The 22,404-nt window shown below is 44.1% G+C and overlaps 1 protein-coding gene across 1 annotated transcript in view; it reads right to left on the bottom strand.

Annotated features, from left to right (window-relative positions):
- Positions 1 to 5,917: 5,917 nt before the first annotated feature.
- The window catches only part of LOC119923529 (vomeronasal type-1 receptor 3-like), a 43,169-nt gene continuing 26,682 nt past the window's right edge, over positions 5,918 to 22,404 (bottom strand). The window contains 3 exon segments of the mRNA XM_038742894.1: positions 5,918 to 6,279; positions 6,944 to 7,033; positions 7,036 to 7,524. Of these exon segments, the coding sequence (XP_038598822.1) occupies positions 5,918 to 6,279; positions 6,944 to 7,033; positions 7,036 to 7,524 (941 nt within the window).

The raw sequence follows: 22,404 nt of genomic DNA, 5'->3' as shown, positions 1-22,404 counted from the left end.
AGTTTTTGCTTGATTCGTAGGTTGACAGGCAACCACTGGAGATTTTTGAGGAGGGGAGTAACATGCCCAGAGAGTTTCTGTACAAAGATGATCCCGGTAGTAGAGTGAATTATGGACTGAAGCGGGGAGGGACAAGAGGGTGGGAGATCAGAGAGGAGGCTGATACAGTAATCCGGTAGAGATAGGATGAGAGATTGAACAAGCAAGGTAGCGTTTGGATGGAGAGGAAAGGGAGGATCTTGGCGATGTTGTGAAGGTGAGACCGGTAGGTTTTGCTGACAGATTGGATGTGTGGGGTGAAAGAGAGAGCAGAGTCGAGGATGACACCAAGGCTGTGGGCTTGTGAGATGGGGAGGATGGTAGTGCCATCTACAGTGATGGGAAAGTCAGGGAGAGGGCAGGGTTTGGGAGGGAAGATATAGAGTTCAGTCTTGGACATATTGAGTTTTAGATGGCGGGCAGACAACCAGATGGAGATGTCCTGATGGCAGGAGGAGACACGAGCCTGGAGGGAGGGAGAGAGAGCAGGGGCAGAGATATAGATTTGGTTGTCAGCAGCATAGAGATGATAATTGAAGCCGTGGGAGCAAATGAGTTCACCAAGGGAGTGAGTGTAGATAGAGAACAGAAGAGGACCTGACCCTTGTGGAACCCCTACAGTAAGGGGATGGGAGGGGGAGGAGGAGCCTGAAAGGGAAACTGAGAATGAACGGCCAGAGAGATAAGAGGAGAACCAGGATAGTCTTTGAAGCCAAGGTTGGGTAGCATGTTGAGGGGAAGGGGGTGATCCACAGTGTCGGAGGCAGCTGAAATGTTGAGGAGGATTAGGAAAGAGTAGGAGCCATTGGATTTGACAAGAAGGAGTTCATTGGTGACCTTTGAGAGGGCATTGTCGGTGGCGTGTAGGGGACGGAAGCCAGATTGGAGGGGGTCAAGGAGAGAGTTGGCATTGAGGAATTCGAGGCAGCGAGAGTAGATGACTCATTCTAGGAGTTTGGAAAGGAAGGGTAGGAAGGAGATAGGGCAATAACTAGAAGGGGAAGTGGGGTCAAGAGAGGGTTTTTTTTAGGATTGGGGGAGATGTAGGCATGTTTGAAGGCAGAGGGGAAGGAACCAGTGGGGAGTGAGCAGTTGAAGATGGAAATTAAGGTGGGGAGGAGGGAAGGGGCGAGAGTTTTCATAATCATTTGATCAATCATATTTATTATTCACTATTTGCAGAGCACTGTACTAAGCGCTGGGGTAGGTACAGGGCAATCAGGTCTGTCTGGTAATCGTGTTGTATTGTTCTCTCTCAAGCCCCTGGGCTTCATGGCTCTCCATGACCTAGCCCCCTCCTACCTCACCTCCCTTCTCTCCTTCTACAGCCCAGCCCGCACCCTCCGCTCCTCTGACGCTAATCTCCTCACCGTGAATCATTCTCGCCTGTCCCGCCATCGACCCCCGGCCCACGTCATCCCCCGGGCCTGGAATGCCCTCCCTCTGCCCATCCGCCAAGCTAGCTCTCTTCCTCCCTTCAAGGCCCTACTGAGAGCTCACCTCCTCCAGGAGGCCTTCCCAGACTGAACACCTTCCTTCCTTCCTCTCCCCCTCGTCCCCCTCTCCATCCCCCCATCTTTCCTCCTTCCCTTCCCCACAGCACCTGTATATATGTATATATGTTTGTACATATTTATTACTCTATTTTTTATTTATTTTACTTTTACATATCTATTCTATTTATTTTATTTTGTTAGTATGTTTGGTTTTGTTCTCTGTTTCCCCCTTTTAGACTGTGAGCCTACTGTTGGGTAGGTACTGTCTCTATATGTTGCCAGCTTGTACTTCCCAAGCGCTTAGTACAGTGCTCTGCACACAGTAAGCGTTCAATAAATATGATTGATTGATAGTACAGTGTTCTGCACATAGTAAGTGTTCAATAAATATGATTGATCGATTGATTATGTGCCAAGCACTGTACCAAGTGCTGGGGTAGATGCAAGAGAATCAGATCTTACCCAGTCCTCGTTCCACATGGGGCTTACAGTCTAAGTAGGAGAGAGAACTGGTCTCATCTGAGGACATGGTGAAAAACCCAAACCTTCAGGATCCCTAATCCAGACATTGCTCCCAAGGTTTCAGAAGTACATCAACAAGGACTAATGAAGGAACTACAAGTATACCTCACCTCCACCGGAGTGATGCTTGGGGTCCTATTTTGTGTTGCCAGAAGAGGTCTCAGTGCCCAGCTCGCACCCTCCGCTCCTCTGCCACTAACCTCCTCACTGTACCTCATTCTTGCCTGTCCCTCCATCGACCCCCAGCCCACGTCCTTCCCCTGGCCTGGAATGTCCTCTATCCACATATCCGCCAAGCTAGCTCTCTTCTTCCCTTCAAAGCCCTGTTGAGAGCTCACCTAATCCAGGAGGCCTTCCCCAACTGAGCCCCCTTTTTCCTCTCTTCCTCCCCATCCCCCCGCACTACCTCCTTCCCCTCCCCGCAGCACTTGCATATATATTTGTACAGATTTATTACTCTATTTCACTTGTACATATTTACTATCCTATTGATTTTGTCAATGATGTGCATATACCTGTAATTCTATTTATTATGACGATTTTGACACCTGTCTACATGTTTTGCTGTGTTGGCCGTCTCCCCCTTCTAGACTGTGAGCCCGTTGTTGGGTAGAGACCGTAACTATATGTTGCCAACTTGTAATTCCGAAGCCTTTAAGTACAGTGCTCTGCACACAGTAAGCACTCAATAAATACGATTGAAACAGGTATTGAATCCCCATTTTACAGATGAGGAAAATGAGGCACAAAAAAGTTGTGACTTCTTTTACTGTACTTGTTAATTGCTTGCCTGAGGTCACACCAGAGACAAATGGCAGAGCTGGGATTAGAACCCAGGTCCTCTGACTCCCATGCCTGTGCTCTTTCCACTAGGACACACAGCTTCCCTAACCCCTATGTATTTTTGATTGGGTTTGCTTGGGACTCTGAGTCTGAAAGAATGGTAGTAGCGACATGGATCAGTAGCCTTCTCATGGCACCGAAGCATGAATTCACTGAGTCAAGCGAGACAGGGAAGAGGAAGAGGTGATTTGAACTAGTAGAGGGGAAGAAGGAGAGTGAGAAAACTTAGGAGCTGATAATTATATATATTTACTGCTACTTGGTTTACTAGATCAAAACGTATCTTATGATCCATTTTGACTTCTCCCTCTCCTCCAGGAATACCAAACCCGAGAATTTGTAGAGCAAATTTATTTTCCAAAGCATTTTCATAGCAGTTACCAAAGTTTTGCTCCACAAAGTCCATGTGAGGTAGGTTAGGGCATGCATAACTCTCTCCAGTTTATAGACTGTAAGATCTTTGTGGACAGGGAATATGTCCATTATATTGTTATTTTGTACTCTCCCAAGTGCTTAGTATAGTGCTCTGCACACAGTATGTGCTCAATAAATAGATTGATTGATTGATGATAAAAGTGAAAAAAGTAGTGATAGTTGAAGTGACCAGGTCAAAGTCATGCACAACAGCTTTGACAGTACAAGACTTAGAATTGGAACCCAAGTCTTCTGATTTCTGGACACTTACACTTTCCACTAGCTCCCATCCTGGTTTTCAAACAGCCTCTCTCTCTGGCTCCTAACCAGTAAAAGTAGTAGCTACAATGATATCTAATGACATGATCACTCTAGAGATAAAATTTTAATTATAATAATGACGGTAATTTGTTAAGTGCTTACTATGTGCAAAGCACTGTTCTAAGCGCTGGGGAGGATACAAGGTTATCCTATTATCCCACATGGGGCTTACAGTCTTTATCCCCATTTTATAGATGAGGTAACTGAGGCACAGAGAAGAAAAGTGACTTGCCCAAAGTCACACAGCTGTCAAGTGGTGGAGCTGGGATTAGAACCCATGACCTCTGATTCCCAAGCCCATGCTCTTTCTATTGAGTCACGCTGCTTCTCTTTTGGAACTTGGCTCAATTACGTTTCTTTACTCATAGGATAGATCACTGTAGATCGTTGGATATGAATTACTTCCTGCAGTGTCAGATAATCCTCGATCTCAATCAAAGGTCAATTGAAGACATGTTTTGTTTTGTTGTCTGTCTCCCTCTTCTAGACCGTGAGCCCATTGTTGTGAAGGGACCGTCTCTATAGGTTGCCTACTTGTACTTCCCAAGCACGTAGTACAGTGCTCTGCACACAGTAAGTGCTCAATAAATACGATTGAATGAATGAATGAACGAATGAATGAATGAATGAAAAGACCACCATAAATATCCTGATATACTTATTTTCCTTTTGAAAGGTCAGAATTAAAAATAACAGATACGGAGAATGAGGATGATGATGATAATGGTGATAAGTATGATGTTGATGAGGATGATGATTTCATATTTCCTCAAAGAAACCTGGATGGAGCAAAGGCAGGAAGAGTGAATGAACAGAAAGGAATGAATGAACACAGAGGGGAGGCAAAGAAAGACAGGTGTTCCTTTCTTAACTAAGATTTTTGTCTCTACTGCTGTGCCCTAGCATAGCTATTCAGTAACAGCATTATACCCCCATCAGGGTTGCACCTGAAGAGTTTACAGTACTCTACCAGTCTAGGCCATGGGAGGGAGAGTCGAGCAGTGGCCTAATCATTCCATTCCTAGCGTGGGCATTGGCTAGCGAATGGAAGGCAATCTGCTATAAGTCAAGGCTCACCCATGCTTGGCAGCAGCAGCAAGGGAGAGAGTCGAAGGCAGAGACTCAGGTTTACAGTGTGGAAGGAGGCAATGATAAACCACTTCCGTATTTTTTGATGCAATACTAGAATGATTGCAGATGGAGAGCAGGGCGTTCTGGGAGAGATGTATCTTTGGTCTCACAATGGGTCATAAACGACTTGATGGCATAAGACAAGGCAAGAACAGCACTGTAATATCTTTGGAGAACATTGCCCTTTATTATCCAAGAAGGGAAAATGATCGGGGCCCATGCAGATGGAAAATAATTTCCCTACTGAAAGCTCACCTTCTCCAGGAGACCTTCTCACACTGAGCCCCCTTTTTCTCTGCTCCGCCTCCCCTCCCCATCGTCCCGACTCCCTCCCTCTGCTATGCACCCTCCTCACCCCACAACACTTGTGTATATACGTACATATATATTATTTTATTTATCTTATTAATGATGTGTATGTATCTACAATTCTATTTTTTTATATTGATGCTATTGATGCCTGTCTACTTGTTTTGTTCTGTTTTGTTGTCTGTTTCCCCCCTTCTAGACTGTGAGCCCGTTATTGGGTAAGGATTATCTCTGTTGCCGAATTGTACTTTCCAAGCTCTTAGTACAGTGCTCTGAACACAGCAAGTGCACAATAAATATGATTGATTGAATGAAATGAATGAAAAGATATTTTTGAAAGAAAATCTACATGTAGGTTATGAATGAGTTCTCTCGCTGGTGTTTCCCAGTGCTCTCATATAATAATAACAATCATAATAAGAATAGTGATAATAGTAATGGTTTGTTAAGCACTTACTGTATGCCAGGCACTGTACCAAGAGCTGGGATTGATAAAAGAAAATCGGGTTGAACACAGTCCCTGTACCCCAAGGGGCTAATATTCTAAGTTCCCATCTACGAAATAAGGTAATTGAGGCACAGTAATTTTGCCCAAGATCACACAGCAGGAAAGTGGCAGAGCCGGGCTTAGAACCCAGGTTCTTCTAACTCCCAAGCCCACACTCTGTCACTAGGCCATGCTGGGTAAGGAGTGCTAAGCCTATTGAACATCCTGTTCCCAGATCATACTTCTTCCCAGTGACTAAAGTTTTTACAGACAGTCTTTGGGCCATGAATGAAAGCAAGAGCTGACCTGTATTTCTTTTCTTGCTTATGTAGAAGGAAAGTGCTATCTTACCTCCTTAGAAGATCCATTTGAGTCTGGAAATGCGGGGACCAATGCTGATCAGCACCCAGGGGTAAAGGAAAGCATAGCATGAACCCAGAAATAATAAAGGATTATAGAATGTCATGTCATCCAGCTTGATAAAATGCAAAGACAGAATAATGCTGCTATTGATGCAGTAAAAAGAAACAAAGCAAGTGACAAGGAGCAGGATGGTCTGGGTGGCTTTGGAGTCTGGGGAGGCTTTGTGGGTTTGGCTACTGGTGTGAATGTGCTGGACCTGATTGCAGTGGTGGTGTAGCACAAGCACCATGTAGCCTCTTGCCCTGCTCATGAGGAAAACAAAGACATCATGGACAGTTTTAGCAGTGAGAAATCAATCAATCAATCAATCGTATTTATTGAGCACTTACTGTGTGCAGAGCACTGTACTAAGCGCTTGGGAAGTACAAGTTGGCAACACAGAGACAGTCCCTATGCAACAGTGGGCTCACAGTCTAGAAGGGGGAGACAGAGAACAAAACCAAATATATTAACAAAATAAAATAAATAGAATAGATATGTACAAGTAAAATGAATAAATAAATAAATAGAGTAATAAATATGTACAAACATATATACATATATACAGGTGCTGTGGGGAAGGGAAGGAGGTAAGATGGAGGGGATGGAGACGGGGACAAGGGGGAGAGGAAGGAAAGGGCTCAGTCTGGGAAGGCCTCCTGGAGGAGGTGAGCTCTCAGTAGGGCCTTGAAGGGAGGAAGAGAGCTAAGCTTGGCGGATGAGCAGAGAGAGGGCATTCCAGGCCCGGGAGATGACGTGGGCCGGGAGTCGATGGCAGGACAGGCGAGAACGAGGCACGGCGAGGAGATTAGTGGCAGAGGAGTGGAGGGTGCAGGCTGGGCTGTAGAAGGAGAGAAGGGAGGTGAGGTAGGAGGGGGCGAGGTGATGGAGAGCCTTGAAGCCGAGGGTGAGGAGTTTCTGCCTGATGCGCAGATTGATTGGTGGCCACTGGAGATTTTTGAAGAGGGGAGTAACATGCGCAGATTATTTAACTTATTTAAATAATGTGTACTAATACCACCTTTCCTATTGTTGCCATTGAATGGAATGGTGACATTTTTGTTGTCTACATTGGTTTTAGTATATTCATTTCCACCAAAAGATTGAAGATCCAGAATAAGAGAAAGGCAGGCAAGATATACTTGGGGGCCCAGTGTTTAACCTGGGCCCAACCAGAGTTGTTGGGGTTGATGGTGACTGGCTGGAATCCACTCAGGAGAAAGTTGGTACAGATAGAAAAGCCCCTGGCCACTCTCTTAATGTACAAGGTGACCTGGCACCCAATAACTTCCAGAGAATTCTCCCATTTAAAGGAAATAACTAGCCCTCGAGTAGCCTGGGTAAGAAGGTTCACTGCATTGGCCAAAGTCAGGTGAATGAGAATCAGGTCTGTGGTGTTCTTCTGTTGGTGATGGCAAATGAAGATGGTGACATGCATCATGAGCAGAATTAAGTTCCCCCAAAGCCCAATCCCAATCTGAGCAATGAAGAGAACTGTGAAAATCAGGTCACTCAGAAGCATTTCCTTTACTTTTTCAGAATTGAAAAATGAAGAATACGCTAAAGAGAAACCCAAAATAGTTCATCAGTTCTATCTAGCCAGCATTGGAAACACTCAAGGACAATGGTCAGAAATGGTCTGCTCAGCATGATGGCCAAATTCTCTATTCCACTTCACACCCATGTGACTTTCCAGGATAATGGCTTCCAGAGGTGGATGATGTCCACATGGGTAGTGGCAGAGGGGTGAATTCAACCTTATCAAACAAAAATAAAACTTGCATTTTCTCGTAAATCAATCAATCAATCAATCAATCGTATTTATTGAGCGCTTACTATGTGCAGAGCACTGTACTAAGCGCTTGGGAAGTACAAATTGGCAACACATAGAGACAATCCCTACCCAACAGTGGGCTCACAGTCTAAACTATATGGAACCCAAAGAGACCACGGGAAGTATTGTTTAAAATGTCCCTGAATGTTCTGGGAGAGGCAGTATGCAGGGGAATCACGAATGTTGTAGTTGATACCAAAATTTGTGCTTGATGAATGCCAGTTTCTTGTGCACATGTTCCTGTTGATCTCCAAAATAGCGTAGACATTAGATGATCTTCAGTATGGGCAAATGCTAAATAATGTATCTAGGGAAAAATAATACAATCTGCAACTAATCTGTGGTTCACTCTGAGTTCTCACATCATAACTTGTTAATGATATTGCCAAATCTTCATTGACTGTGAAAGCCGAAGAGTCCAAGCAAATGTTGGAAATCATCAAGAAGAAAATGAATAATAAATCAAAAGACAGAGTTTGCCATTATAAAATCACATTATGCTGGGTTCAGGAACACTAGGAGAATTTCCAATCTCTGTATCTTAGGAAGCACAGAATTGTTCACCTAATAGCACACTAATAAAAAAGTAGACCCTACTTATGTTTGAATGTGCAGTGGTGGTGGCGGTACTTATATTTAGTAATGATATTTCCTGATTGTCAATTGAAAGCGACAATCAGTCAAACAATGATATTAATTGAGCACCTATTATGTGCAAATCAAGGGAATAAGCCCTAGAGAGAGTATAATAGAGTTGGCATACAATATAATAGAATTGTCAAACATGTTCTCTGTCCACAGTGAGCTTGGGAAAACTTGTAAAAATTCTTTAGACGTAGGAGAGTCATTTCCCAAGACTTAGTGGAGGAGGTGAAATTTAAAGAGCATTTAAAACACCACAGGGGAGAGCTGTCCTCCATCGAATATGTAGAGGAAGAGGTTTCAGCCTCGGGAAACAGTGTGAACAATGGGGTATGCTGAGAGAAGGAAGGTAAGAGCCCAAAACAAAAAAAAGTCTCATTTCTCTTCGTAGATGATAATTATAATTGTGGCATTTGTTAAATTCTTAATCTGTGCCAATCTCTGGGATTGATACAAGGAAATCTGATCAGAAACAGTCCCTATGCCATATGGGGCATACGGTTTAAGTAGGAGGGAGAAGAACTATTGAATCTCCATTTTACAGCTGAGGAAATAGTCACAAGAGAAGTCAAGTGACTTGTCCAAGATCTCACAGCAGGCATGTAGTAGATCAGGGATTCGAATCCAGGTCCTCTGATTCCCTGGCCTGTGCTCTGTCCACTAGGAAATGCTGCGGTTTTGTACAGGCCATAGTAGCAATCTACTTAAAAGAAGTTTGAATAAATAAATGGGAGGACAAGAATTGAGAGGATAAGACATCCAAAATGAGCCATTAGATAAATAATTAGGGCTTTATAAGGGAATACTAAAAATATTAGATGATGAATCTTTATACAATAGTATCCATGTTACCCACATGTCAAAGAAAACAACAGCAAACAGTTCACCCAAGGATCCTGTTGACCCAACTGGATTAGGGATAGTGCCCCAATGGAACATTGTTTGGCATTTATTATGTTTTTTTTTATGTGACATATTTTACCTAAGCCATTTTGAACTATTCTGTGACTTACCAGGCAAGAGATTCTTCAGACTCTTTATGCAACTTTTCCAACCTACAGCATAACAGCTCTTCAAAAATCAAATTGAAGGTAACATTTTGAAATACTCACAAATTCTCTCAATATAATATTTTATTATAAATGAAATAGCATCTGAAACAAGAACTTTTGAAAATGATGATAACCACTAGACACAAATGAATTGGAATTGAATTTCAGGCCCTTGCCCTGAAATGACCTCCTTCTTCTTATTCAACAATCACTCTCCCCATCTTCTCCAAGAGACCTACCCGGACTAAGCCCTCAGTTACTCTTCTCCTACTCCCTTCTGTATCACCCTTGCACTTGGATTTGCACCCCTTATTCATCCCTCCCTCAGCCCCCACAGCAGCTATGTACACAAATCAGTAAATCAATTAATTGCATTTATTGAGTGCTTACTCTGTGCAGGGCAGTGTACTGTCCTGGAGGAGTGAAGTGTGTTGACTGGGCTGTAGTATATCATTAAGGTGAGGTGGAATGGAGACAGTTGTTTGGTTGCTTTAAAGTCAATGGTAAGGGGTTTCTGTTTGATGTGGAGGTGAATTGGCAACCACTGGATGTTCTTGAGGAGTGGGGAGATATGGACTATAGGTTACTTGAGAAAAATGATTCATTCATTCTATCATATTTAGTGAGCACTCACTATGTGCAGAACACTGTTGTCCTAAGCGCTTAGGAGAGAACAGTACAACAACAGACACATTCCCTGCCCACAACAGGCTTACAGTCTAGCGAGATATTTATTTATTTATTTATTTATTTATTTATTTATTTATTTATTTATTTATTTATTTATTTATATTAATGATCTGTCTCCCCCTCTAAACTGGGGGCTTGTAGGCAGGGAATGTGTCTGATGCTATACTGTACTCTCCCAAGCGCCTAGTACAGTGTTTTGCACATGGTAAGTGCTCAATATGATCAATACTAATAATTAAACAGAGTGAAGTATAGACTGGCATGGGGAGAGCAGGAGGTAGGAAGGTCAGTGAGGAAGAAGATAGATGCAGAAATCAAGGCTGGATAAGATAAATACTTGGATCAGCATGGTTGCAATTTGGATCTAGAAGAAAGGGAGGGTTCATGCAATGTTGTGAAGGTAGAACAAACAGGATTTGGTGACAGTTTGAATGGGTGGGATGAGAGAAAGGAGTCATGGACCATACGAAGGTTACAGGCTTGTGAGATCTAATCCCGGCTCCGCCACATGTCTGCTGTGTGACCTTGGGCAAGTCATTTAACTTCTCTGAGCCTCAGTTACCTCATCTGTTAAATGGAGATGAAGACTGTGAGCCCCACATGGGACAACCTGATCACCTTGTATCCCCTCAGCGCTTAGAACAGTGCTTCACACATAGTTAGGCACTTAACAAATGCCATCATTATTATTATTATTATAGAGAGGATAGTGGTATTGCCTACAATGCTGAAAAAGACAGGGAAGGGCAGGGTTTGGGTGGGGAGAGTTCAGTTTTGGACATGTTTAGTTTGAGGTGTCAGGTATATATGTCCTGAAGTCAAGAGATATGTGAGACTGAAGAGAAGATGAGAGATCAGGGCTGGAGATATAAATTAGGGAATCATCTACGTAGAGATGATAATTGAAGCAATGAGAGTGAATTAATTATTCAAGGGAGTGGGTGTAGTTGGAGTATAGAAGAGGACCTTAACTGAGCCTTTAGGGACACCTACTGTAGGAAACTGAGAATGAATAGTCAGACAGATAGGAGGTTAACCAAGAGAGGAAAGTGTCAGTGAAGCCAAGGTTGGATAAAGTTTCAAGAAGTGGGTATTCTATAGTGATGAAGGCAGGTGAAAGGTCTAAGAGGACAAGAGGACAACAAATGTGGCAAGAAGGTTGCCATTTGTGACCTTAGAGATGGCTGTTTCCATAGAGCAATCGGGGCAGAAGCCAGATTGAAGAGAGATCAAAGAGAGAATTGGAAGAGAGGACATGTAGACAGTGGGGTAAACAATGGTCTCAAGAAGTTTGGAAAGAAATGGTAGGAGGGAGATTGGGCAATAACTGGAAGGAGCTGTGTGTAAAAGGAGGGTGATTTTAGGCTAGGAGATAGGTAAGCATGTTTGAAAGAGGGCTTAATTGGGGAAGGCCTCTTGGAAGAACTGTGACCTTAATAAGACTGGGAAGGTGGGGAGAGTGGTGGTAATAATAATTATTGTATTTGTTAAGCACTTACTATTTTCTAGGCACTGTATGAAGCGCTGGGGCAGATACAAGCAAATCTGGTCGGGCACAGTTCCTGTACCATGTGGGGCCCAGTCTCAATCCCCATTTTACAGCTAAGGGAACTGAGGCACAGAGGAGTTAAGTGACTTGCCCAAGGTCACAGGTGACCTTGTGGTGTGGCATACATGGTGGGGGAGGGAATTCCAGGCTAGGGGGAGGACTTGTGATATAGGTGGAACTGTCATCTGTAAGGTCCTTGTAGGCAGGGTTCATGTCTGCCAACTCTATTGTATTATACACTCCCAAGCAAGCTATCAATCAATCATATTTTTTGAGCTCTTAACGTGTGGAAAGCACTGTGCTAAGAGCTTGGGAGAGTACAACAAAACAACAGACACATTCTAGAGTCAGTACAGTGCTGTGCACACAATAAGGACTTAACGAATACTTTTGATTGATGGATCAAGGGGACAGATCTGTGGAATAAATCATTTATTCAGGATGGGTGGAGGAAATCATATATTTATAAACAACATTTTTCCATTTGAAGAGTACATCCAAATTTCTACCACGTCAATACAATCACTCATCCTATCCCACCCGAATTACTGCATCAGCCTCCTTGCTGGCCTCACAGACTCATGCCTCTCCCCACTCTATTTCATACTTTACTTTTCTGCTCTGTCATTTTTTTACAAAAACTTTCAGGACATGTTACCATGCTTCTCCAAAATCTCCAGTGGTTGCCCATCCACCTCTGCATCAGACAAAAACTCCTCACCATTGACTTTCAAGCACTCCACCCCTTGCCCCTTCCTACCTCACCTCCCTACTCTCCTTCTGCAACCCAGCCTGCACACTTCACTCCCATAGTACAAACCTTCTCATTGTGCCTCCATCTCGCCTATCTCACTGCAGAACTCTAGCCCACATCTTACCTCTGTCCTGGAATGCCATCTCTCCTCAAACCTGACCAGCAATTACTCTCTCCCTTTTCGAGGTCTTATTGAAAGCACACTTCCTCCAAGAGACCTTCCCAGGCTAACCCCCCCCCACCCCTCCCAACACACACATCTTTCCTCTTCTCCCACTCCCTTCTACGTTGCCCTGGCTTGCTCCCTTTGCTCTTCCCCCTTTTCAGCCCCACAACACTTAATTACAAATCTGTAATTTATTTATTTGTATTGATGTCTGTCTCCCCCTCCTCTAGACTATAAGCTCATTGTGAGTAGGAAATGTATCTATTCATTGCTGTATTGTACTCTCCCTAGGACTTAGTACAGTGCTCTGCACACATTAAGTATCCAATAATTATGATTGAATGAATGAATAAGAATCACCAAATGGTAGGTCCGAATTGTATTCCTCATAGCTGGAAAAATCTACCTGTCCTTTTGAGTCAGTTACTCAGTTTCCAGAAACCATTTTTGCTCATAGTGGCACTATCACCATGTGCACTGTTAAGTCGGAAACTCCACCACCTCCACTGGTATATTCATTCCCATTGTTTGCTCTGCCTTGTCCCCTTCTCCTCTGGATCTTCAAGAGTGGATGCGGAGAATGAGTAAAAACAATCAATTTGTTCTGTGGCCTGCAGGGGCTGATCTTAACACCACAGTACCTAGCATGTTATAACCCTGGTCACATATTTGGCACTCTACAGTTGTCACTGTATAGTAGTTGCCCATTCATCTCTGCATCAAGGAGAAATTCCTATCATTGTATTCAAGGCAGTCAATCAGTTTACCTCTGACCTCTCTTTGCTCCTCTCCCACTATAACACAGCCCTTACATTTATTGTTATTATTAAAAATGATAATAATAATAATAATTGTGGTATTTGATAAGCACTTACTATGTGCCAGGCATTGGTGGGGTCGTACACAAGCAAATCGGTTTGGACACAGTCTCTGTCCCACACTGGGCTCACAGTTTTAATCCCCATTTTACAGATGAGGTAGCAGGCACAGAGAAGTGAAGTGATGACTAAGATCACACAGCAGACAGACAGCACAGCTCAGATTAGAACTCATGACCTTCTGACTCCCAGGCCCATGTTCTATCTACTAGGCCATGCTTCAGTCATTTAATTCCAACCTGCTCATTGTGCTTTGGTTTGGCCCCTCACATCCTTGTCTGGACCTCTCTCATCTTTCATATGCAGCAGACCACCACTCTCCACATCTTCAAAACCCTACTAAAATCACATATTCTCCAAGAAACTTTCCCACGCTCTTTTCTTTCGAATTATTCCATTTGGGTGGTTGAGTTCGTATGTGCTAAGCACTCATGTACTCACCTTCCTCTTCCCCAGCAGTTTATTTTCAGAGTTTCCTAACTTGTAATTTATTTCAATGTCTGTCTCCGCAGTTAGATTGTAAGGTCTTGATGTCTAAATTCTCTACTGTATTCTCACAAAACCTTAGTACAAGCTCTGAATACAGTAAGTGTTCAATAAATAACATTTATTAAGTGAAAGTGTATTGTTATGGTGGGTAAAGTCACTAAAATCATTTGAGGTTAAAATGCAAAGGGGTAAGATCTGTAGAGGGGATAGATACATTTATGACTACAAGGAAAGAAAATAAAAGAACCAGGTTGGACATCTTCAAGGCGCCAGGAAAAAATTACTTTAGAAATGAATGAGAATCTAAAGTTTAGTACCTGAAAATTAGTGGAAACGGGTGATGATTCCATTATTGATGGCAAAGACAGGGTGTTTTAGCAACATTAGAAGGGATTGGCTTATTTCTATGTGAAAATCACAGCACCGTGGAGTGAAATAGAAGAGACAGAGTGGGGGCTGAGACGAAAAAAGAAAACAGAGATAAAAGTGGGGAAGGAAGATGGCAAAGAGGAAGCAGGAAAGAGTGAGAAACAAATAGCCAATGTGAAAATGGTCTTAGAGAATTGTTGAAGTGGGGGAAAAAAGTTCTGATAGAAACATGCATTGAATGCAGTTACAGTTAATGACTTGAATTATTTTTATAATCTCACAGAATCTTCTTGCTACTCACAGATTCACTGAAGAAGCCTCAGCACTATTACTAAATAAATGAAATTTACTGAACACTTAAATGGTGCAGAACATGGCACTAAGTCCTTAGTGGAGTACAGTGGCCTAGTGGAAAGAACATGGGCTGAGCCTGGGAGTCAGATAACCTGAGCTCTAATCCCAGCTTTGCCACTTGCCTGCAGTGTAACCTTGGGCAAATCAGTCGATTTCTCTGGGCCTCTGTTTCCTCATCTACAAAATGGGCATTCAATTTTGCCCTCCGTCCTTCTAAGACTATGAGCCCCACGTGGGACAGTGACTGTGTCCAATCTCATTACCTTGTATCTCTTGCAATGCTTGGAACATGCTGACCCAAAGGAAGTGCTTAACAAATACCACAATTGCTTAGAATTCAACAGAACCTTGCTGGATCAGCAGATCCCCCTCTACCTGAGCAGCAACATCACTTGAAGAGAGACAGTTCAGCTCTCCCTCATCTCACCCCCAGGTGTTCAGTTCCATCTAGCATGAGTGGGATAGGAAGAATGAAATCTCAACTATGCATTTCTAACCTTTAGAACATTCTGAAGTCGGTGACTTTGAGAATATAGACCAGTCTGCCTGAGTAGTGAAAAACTGAAAACTGTTCCTTTAGCCATAGTGAAATACAGCATTTATTGTTTCTACTGTGGCTCTTCTTTTTGTCATTTAGTAGTACTAGTCATCACATTTTTTGGGCTCCCACCAAGTACTAAATGCTTGGGAAATACACACAATAATGAAATGACATGCTCACTATCCACAAAAAGCTTATACTCTGATGTTTTAAATCATTTCAGATTTTCCTTGGGTGTCTATCCCTAAACGTCCTTCTCTCCTAAATCTTAGATTGTGAGAACCTGTGGGTAGAGAGTAGCATTTGAACTATCTTTCATGTGTATTTCACTAGTACTGAGGACAGTATTCTGCACACAGTAGATGCTAAATATTATTTTTTGCAGGAATGAATGAAACTAAGGAATATGCACTTAGTATACATATATATGTGTGTATGTGTGTGTGTTACATATATATATATATATGTTTAGATATCATATATTATATAGCTATGTTGAGAGGCAGGAACACTTGATCATATTCTAAGTTATTTTTAAGGGCTAAAACATTTGTGAAGAACACCATGTCAGAGAGGTTTGTATAGAGAAACATTGCAGAACATATAATAATAATAATAATGTCATTTATTAAATTCTTACTATGTGCAAAGAACTGTTCTAAGCACTGGGGATGTTACAAGGTGATCCCCATTTTACAGATGAGGTAACTGAGGCACAGAGAAGTCAAGTGACTTGCCCAAATACAATATAGAAGACTGGGGACATGGAGATACTGAAAAACCTGAGGAAGTCATTTGAGAGGTCGTAGAGCTATTCTATAGGATATTAAAACTGCACGACAGTTATACTTGGGTTTACTTTTCTCTTCATTTTCATCTTCTTTTCCTTCTCCTTCTCTCTTCTTCCTTCCCTTCAATGACACCTAACTCAAATTTCGAGCAGCAGCAGTAGCATAGGGGAACTAGGAAATTAAGGAACACTCACCCATGCTGCAGTAGACAGGGCAGATGTGTTGGCCCGCAGAAACATCAGATCAGGATTTAGACAACTGACCTCAATTGAAAGACCCCAGATCAAAATCACTCAAGCATCAGTCCATCAATCAAATGAGTGAATCTCTGCTGCACGATCTCCACACTCATCAACTCTGAAATCCCTCTTTCTGACCACAACCTTCTCACTTGCCTCACTCTTCCTCCCGATCAATCTGTACTATTCCCCCACAGAGACCTCCTCTCTCTAGGACCCATTCATCTCTCTCAGCACATCACACCCCACATAGCCTCCATACCCATTCTAACCACCCTTGATGACCAAATAGATACTCTCAACTCCACCCTCTCTATTCAACTCAACTCACATACTCCCCTATTCCTTCATCGCTCTCGCACCACTAACCCACAGCCTTGGATCACCTGCACTATCCACCTCCTTTGCTCTTATGTTTCAGCTGCTGAACGCTGCTGGCAGAAATCTAAATATCATGCCAGCCTTGTCCACTTCAAGTTTGTTCTTTCTTCCCTTAACTCTGCCTTCTCCTCTGCCTGGCAAAACTATTTCTTTTCCCTTATTGACACCCATGCCCATCACCCTCATCAGTTGTTCCGGATATTTAACTCCCTCCTCAGGCCCCCTTTCCTGCTCCCCATCTCCATCCCTCTTCTCCAACGATCTGGCCACCTACTTCACTAGGTAAGTTAACACCATCATGTCTGAACTCCCGCAAATTATCCCTCCCCTTCCTCCATTCTCCCATCTCTCCCCCTCCTATAAGCTTTCCCATCCTTTCCAGCAGTATCTCCATTCATTCAATCGTATTTATTGAGCATTTACTGTGTGCAGAGCACTGTAATAAGCGCTTGGGAAGTACAAGTTGGCAACAGAGGAGATCTCCAGATGATATCTCTTGTCTCTTCTCAAGTTCTGCCTCCTCCACATGAGCATAGGACCCTATTCCTTCACACCTTATAAAAACTATCGCCCCTTCCCTCCTTTACTAAACTATCGCCCCTTCCCTCCTTTACTACCAACTTAAACTGCTCACTCTCCAATGGCTTCCTCCCCATACATTAAAACATTCCCCCGTCTCCAGCATCCCAGAAAACCTCTCCCTTGGCCCCAAAGCCCCTTCCATTTACAACCCCATCTCCCTCCTACCCTTTCTTTCCAAACTCCTGGAGGAGTCATCTACACTCTCTGCCTCGAATTCCTCTCCTCCCACTCTTTCCTGAACCCCTTCCTATCTTGCTTCAGCCCCCTCCAGTCCACTGAAACTGCTCTCTCAAAGGTCACCAATGACCCCCTTCTTGCTAAGTCCAACGGCTCCTACTCCATCCTAATCCTCCTCGACCTCTCAGTTGCCTCTTACACTGTTGACAATCCCCTTCTCCTCAGTACATTATCCAACCTTGGCTTCACTGACTCCATTCTCTCCTGGTTCTCCTTTTATCTCTCTGGATGTTCATTATCAGTCTCCTTCACAGGATCCTCCTCCCCGTCCCATCCCTTAACTGTAGGGGTCCCTCGAGGTTCAGTTCTTGGTCCCCTTCTATTCTCCATCTACATTCACTCCCCTGAAGAACTCATTCACTCCCATGGCTTCAACTATTATCTCTAAGTGGATGAAGCCCAAATCTATATCTCCTCGGCTGTTCTCTCTCTCCTTCCAGGTTCACATCTCCTCCTGCTTTCAGGACATCTCTACTTGGATGTCCTTCCATCACTTAAGGCTCAACATGTCCAAGACAGAGGTCCTTATCTTCCCTTTCAAACTCTGTCATCTCCTTAACTTGCCCATCTCTGTGAACAGCACAACTATCCTTCCCATCACACAAGCCCATTGGTTTAATCCATAACTCTGCTTTCTCACTCACCTGACTTATACAATCTGTCCCCAAGTCCTGCTGGTCTCACCTTCACAACAATGCCAAGATCTGCCCTTTCCTTTCCATCCAAACTGCTACCATGTTAGTACAATCACTCATCCTACCCCAACTGGATTACTGCATCAGCCTCCTTTCTCACCTCCCAGTCACCTTCCCACTTCAGTCCATACTTCACTCTGCAGCCTGGATTATCTTTCTACAGAAAAGTTCAGGGTATGTCAACCCCCTCCTCAAAAATATCCAGTGGTTACCCATCAACCTCCATAACAAACAAAAAATGCTCACTACTGGCTTCAAAGCTCTACTTCACCTTGTCCCTTCTTACCTCACTTCCCTTTTCTCCTTCTACATACCAGCCCGCACACTCAGCTCCGCTGGTGATAACCTTCTCACTGGGCTTCTATCTCGCCTGTCCCACCAACAACCCCTGGCCCATGTCCTACCTCTGTCCTGGAACACCCTCACTCCTAAAATTCACCAATCACACTTCCCCCCCTTTAAAGCCCTACTAAAGGCTCACCTCCCCCAAAAGGTCTTCCCAAACTCAGCCCCCTTTTCCCTCAGTTCCCCCTCCCCTCTGCATCACTGCCTTTGCTCTACCTCCCTCTCCCCGCCCCACAGCACTTCTATATATATGTACATATCTATAATTCTATTTATTTATATTGATGCCTGTTCACTTGTTTTGATGTGTATATATCTATAATGTTATTTAGTTATATTATTGCCTGTTTACTTGTTTTGATGTCAGTCTCCCCACTTCTAAATTGTAAGCCCAATGTGGGCAGGGATCATCTCTCTTTATTGCTGAATTGTACTTTCCAAGCGCTTAGTACAATGCTCTGCACGCAGTAAGAGCTCAATAAATATGCTTGAATGAACGAATGAACCTCGTTCCTTCTGACTCCCAGGCCCATGCTCTATCCAGTGGGCCATGCTACTTCGGCCATGCTACTTCTCATAAATGCTGTGGGGTTGAGGGTATGGTGAATATTACATGCTCAGAGGTCACTGACCCAAGTGTGTAGATGACAGAGAAGAGAAAAGGAGGAGGGGAAGAGAGGGCTAAATCAGTGAAAGTCTCTTGGAGGAGCCAACAGCAAGAAGAGAGCAGGTCTCGGAGAGATGGAGAAAGCATAGTGACACTCAGACCCCACTGAAGAACGTCCTGATATATCATCATAGCCCCAGGCCCCAGGTCCTAGGCTGCAGTCCTCCTCTTATTCTCCCTTCCCTTTCCATTTTACCCAGAGCCTGACACTTAATGACACACTCACCTGAACACGTTTATTCTCCCAACATTCAATGCTGTGCAGAGACAGACCTGGATTTTCTGTTTCCCGAGGGATCCAGCCAGGGCAGCAATTATAGGGACAAAGTAATGTGAGCTCATCTCCCAACAGGGCAGCTATTACTGTCACTTCCTGTTGCTGTGGCAGTGCTTGGACTGGGAAACTAAGATAGCTCCACAGAAGGAAACAATTTCCTTCCCTGCTGGAAATTCTCTTCCAAATAGCAAGACTGTTGAATTAACTAATTGACTGAATAATGTTTGCATTATTAAATGAAAATTGTCAGTTTCTTAGTAAAACATTTGAAAGTTGACCAGAGTTGTACACTAGGAGCTGTGATTATTACCAAGTCCTAGGACTGGGAGTGATTTTAGGAATTTAGTTAGTCCTGTCTCCTGCCTCTAGGCAGGAAAATCACAAAAATCCAAATAATAATAATAATAATAATGGTATTTGTTAAGCACTTACTCCGTGCCAAGCACTGTTCTTAGCGCTGGGGTAGATACAAGGTGATTCATTCATTCATTCAATCGTATTTATTGAGCACTTACTGTGTGCAGAGCACTGTACTAAGCGCTTGGGAAGTACAAGTTGGCAACATATACAGACGGTCCCTACTGAACAGCGGGCTTACAGTCTAGAAGGGGGAGACAGACAACAAAACAAAACATATTGACAAAATAAAATAAATAGAATAGTAAATATGTACAAGTAAAATCAGTAGAGTAATAAATATGTACAAACATATATACAGGTGCTGTGGGGAGGGGAAGGAGGTAGGGTGGGGGGATGGGGAGGGGGAGGAGGGGGAGAGGAAGGAGGGGGCTCAGTCTGGGAAGGCCTCCTGGAGGAGGTGAGCTCTCAGTAGGGCTTTGAAGGGAGGAAGAGAGCTAGTTTGGCGGATGTGCGGAGAGAGGACATTCCAGGCCAGAGGGAGGAAGTGGGCCGGGGGTAGATGGCAGGACAGGTGAGAATGAGGCACAGTGAGGAGGTTAGCAGCAGAGGAGTGGAGGGTGCGGGCTGGGCTGTAGAAGGAAAGAAGGGAGGTGAGGTAGGAGGGGGCGAGGTGATGGAGAACCTTGAAGCCGAGAGTGAGGAGTTTTTGTCTGATGCGTAAGTTGATTGGTAGCCACTGGAGATTTTTGAGGAGGGGAGTAACATTCCCGGAGTGTTTCTGCACAAAGATGATCTGGGCAGCAGCGTGAAGTATAGATTGAAGTGGGGAGAGACAGGAGGATGGGAGATCAGAGAGTAGGCTGATGCAGTAATCCAGTCGGGATAGGATGAGAGATTGAACCTGCAGGGTAGCAGTTTGGATGGAGAGGAAAGGGCGGATCTTGGCGATGTTGCCGAGGTGAGACTGGTAGGTTTTGGTGACAGATTGGATGTGAGGGGTGAACAAGAGAGTGGAGTCGAGGATGACACCAAGGTTACGGGCTTGTGAGACGGGAAGGATGGTAATAATAATAATGATGGCATTTGTTAAGCACTTCCTATGTGCAAAGCACTATTCTAAGCGCTGGGGCTATACAAGGTGATCAGGTTGTCCCACGTGGGGCTCACAGTCTTAATCCCCATTTGACAGATGAGGGAACTGGGGCTCAGAGAAGTTAAGTGACTTGCCCAAGGTCACACAGCTGACATGTGGTGGAGCCGGGATTCGAACCCATGACCTTTGACTCCAAAGCCTGGGCTCTTTCCATTGAGCCACGCTGCTTCTCTGGTAGTGCCGTCAACAGTGATGGAAAAGTCAGGGGGAGGGCAGGGTTTGGGAGGGAAGATAAGGAGTTCAGTCTTGAACATATTGTTCTCCCTCCTACTCAGACTGTGAGCCCCACGTACAGCCGGGACTGTGTTTAATCTAATTAACTTGTACCTAACTCAGGACTGAGAACAGTGCTTGACACTTAATAATTATAATAATGTTGGTATTTGTTAAGTGCTTACTATACACCAAGCAATGGTCTAAGCGCTGGGGTAGATACAAGGTCCTCAGGTTGTCCCACGTGGGGTTCACAGTCTTATTTCCCATTTTGCAGGTGAGGTAACTGAGGCCCAGTGAAGTTAGGCGATTTGCACAAAGTCACACAGCTAAAAAGTGGTGGAGCTGGGATTGGAACCCAAGACCTCTGACTCCCAAGCTCAAGCTCTTTCCAGTAAGCCATGCTACTTCTCTTAAGTAAGTGATTAACAAATACCATTAAAAAAGAGCGGGGGGTGGGGGTTGCAGGGGACACTATCCTGGGACTTGAACCTCTGGGGTCCCTGTTGAATTGTCCTATCGAGGCCTGTCTCCCTGGGATCTGGGCCTGGAAAAGTACCCTGTTTCCCCCTTCCCCGGGGTCTGTGCCCCACAATTCTCTGTTATCCCTGAACCGAGATTTCTGGCCAAATCCAGAGAGTGTTTTTAAGGTATTTGTTAAGCACTTACTATGTGCCAGACTAAGGGCCAGGTAGATACAAGTTTATTAGGTTGGATACAATCCCTGTCCCACATGGGGTTCACAGTCTTAATCCCCATTTTATAGATGAGGTAACTGAGGCACAGAGAAGCGAAGTGACTTGCCCAAGGTCATACAGCTGATTCATGGTAGAGCCGGCTTAGAACCCAGGTCCTGCTGACTCCCAGGACCATGCTCTATCCACTAGGCCATGCTGCTTCTCATGCAGCTTTTCCTGAGGATCCCAAAGCACTTTGAGCAGTTGATCTGATGATGGTCTGTTGCAGACCCATTGGGAAAACTGAGGCTCAAAGAATCTAGCCCAGATCCAGTCAGTAGACAAGGCACATGGTCTGCCTGCATCTCACTGTTCCAAGACTGACTTTCGCTGAAGTCTGGTTCAGTTGCACTGTTCAGAAGGGGCCCAGGCTTACCGGGGTTTGTCCCGATCAAGGAAGGAGAGGGGCTGGGTCACCCCAGTAGGCTCCCCCACCTCCAACTCT

Source organism: Tachyglossus aculeatus, unplaced genomic scaffold (genome assembly GCF_015852505.1).
Source record: "Tachyglossus aculeatus isolate mTacAcu1 unplaced genomic scaffold, mTacAcu1.pri scaffold_1_arrow_ctg1, whole genome shotgun sequence".
In the NCBI taxonomy this organism is placed as follows: domain Eukaryota; kingdom Metazoa; phylum Chordata; class Mammalia; order Monotremata; family Tachyglossidae; genus Tachyglossus; species Tachyglossus aculeatus.
This window is presented reverse-complemented; position numbering and strand designations above follow the sequence as displayed.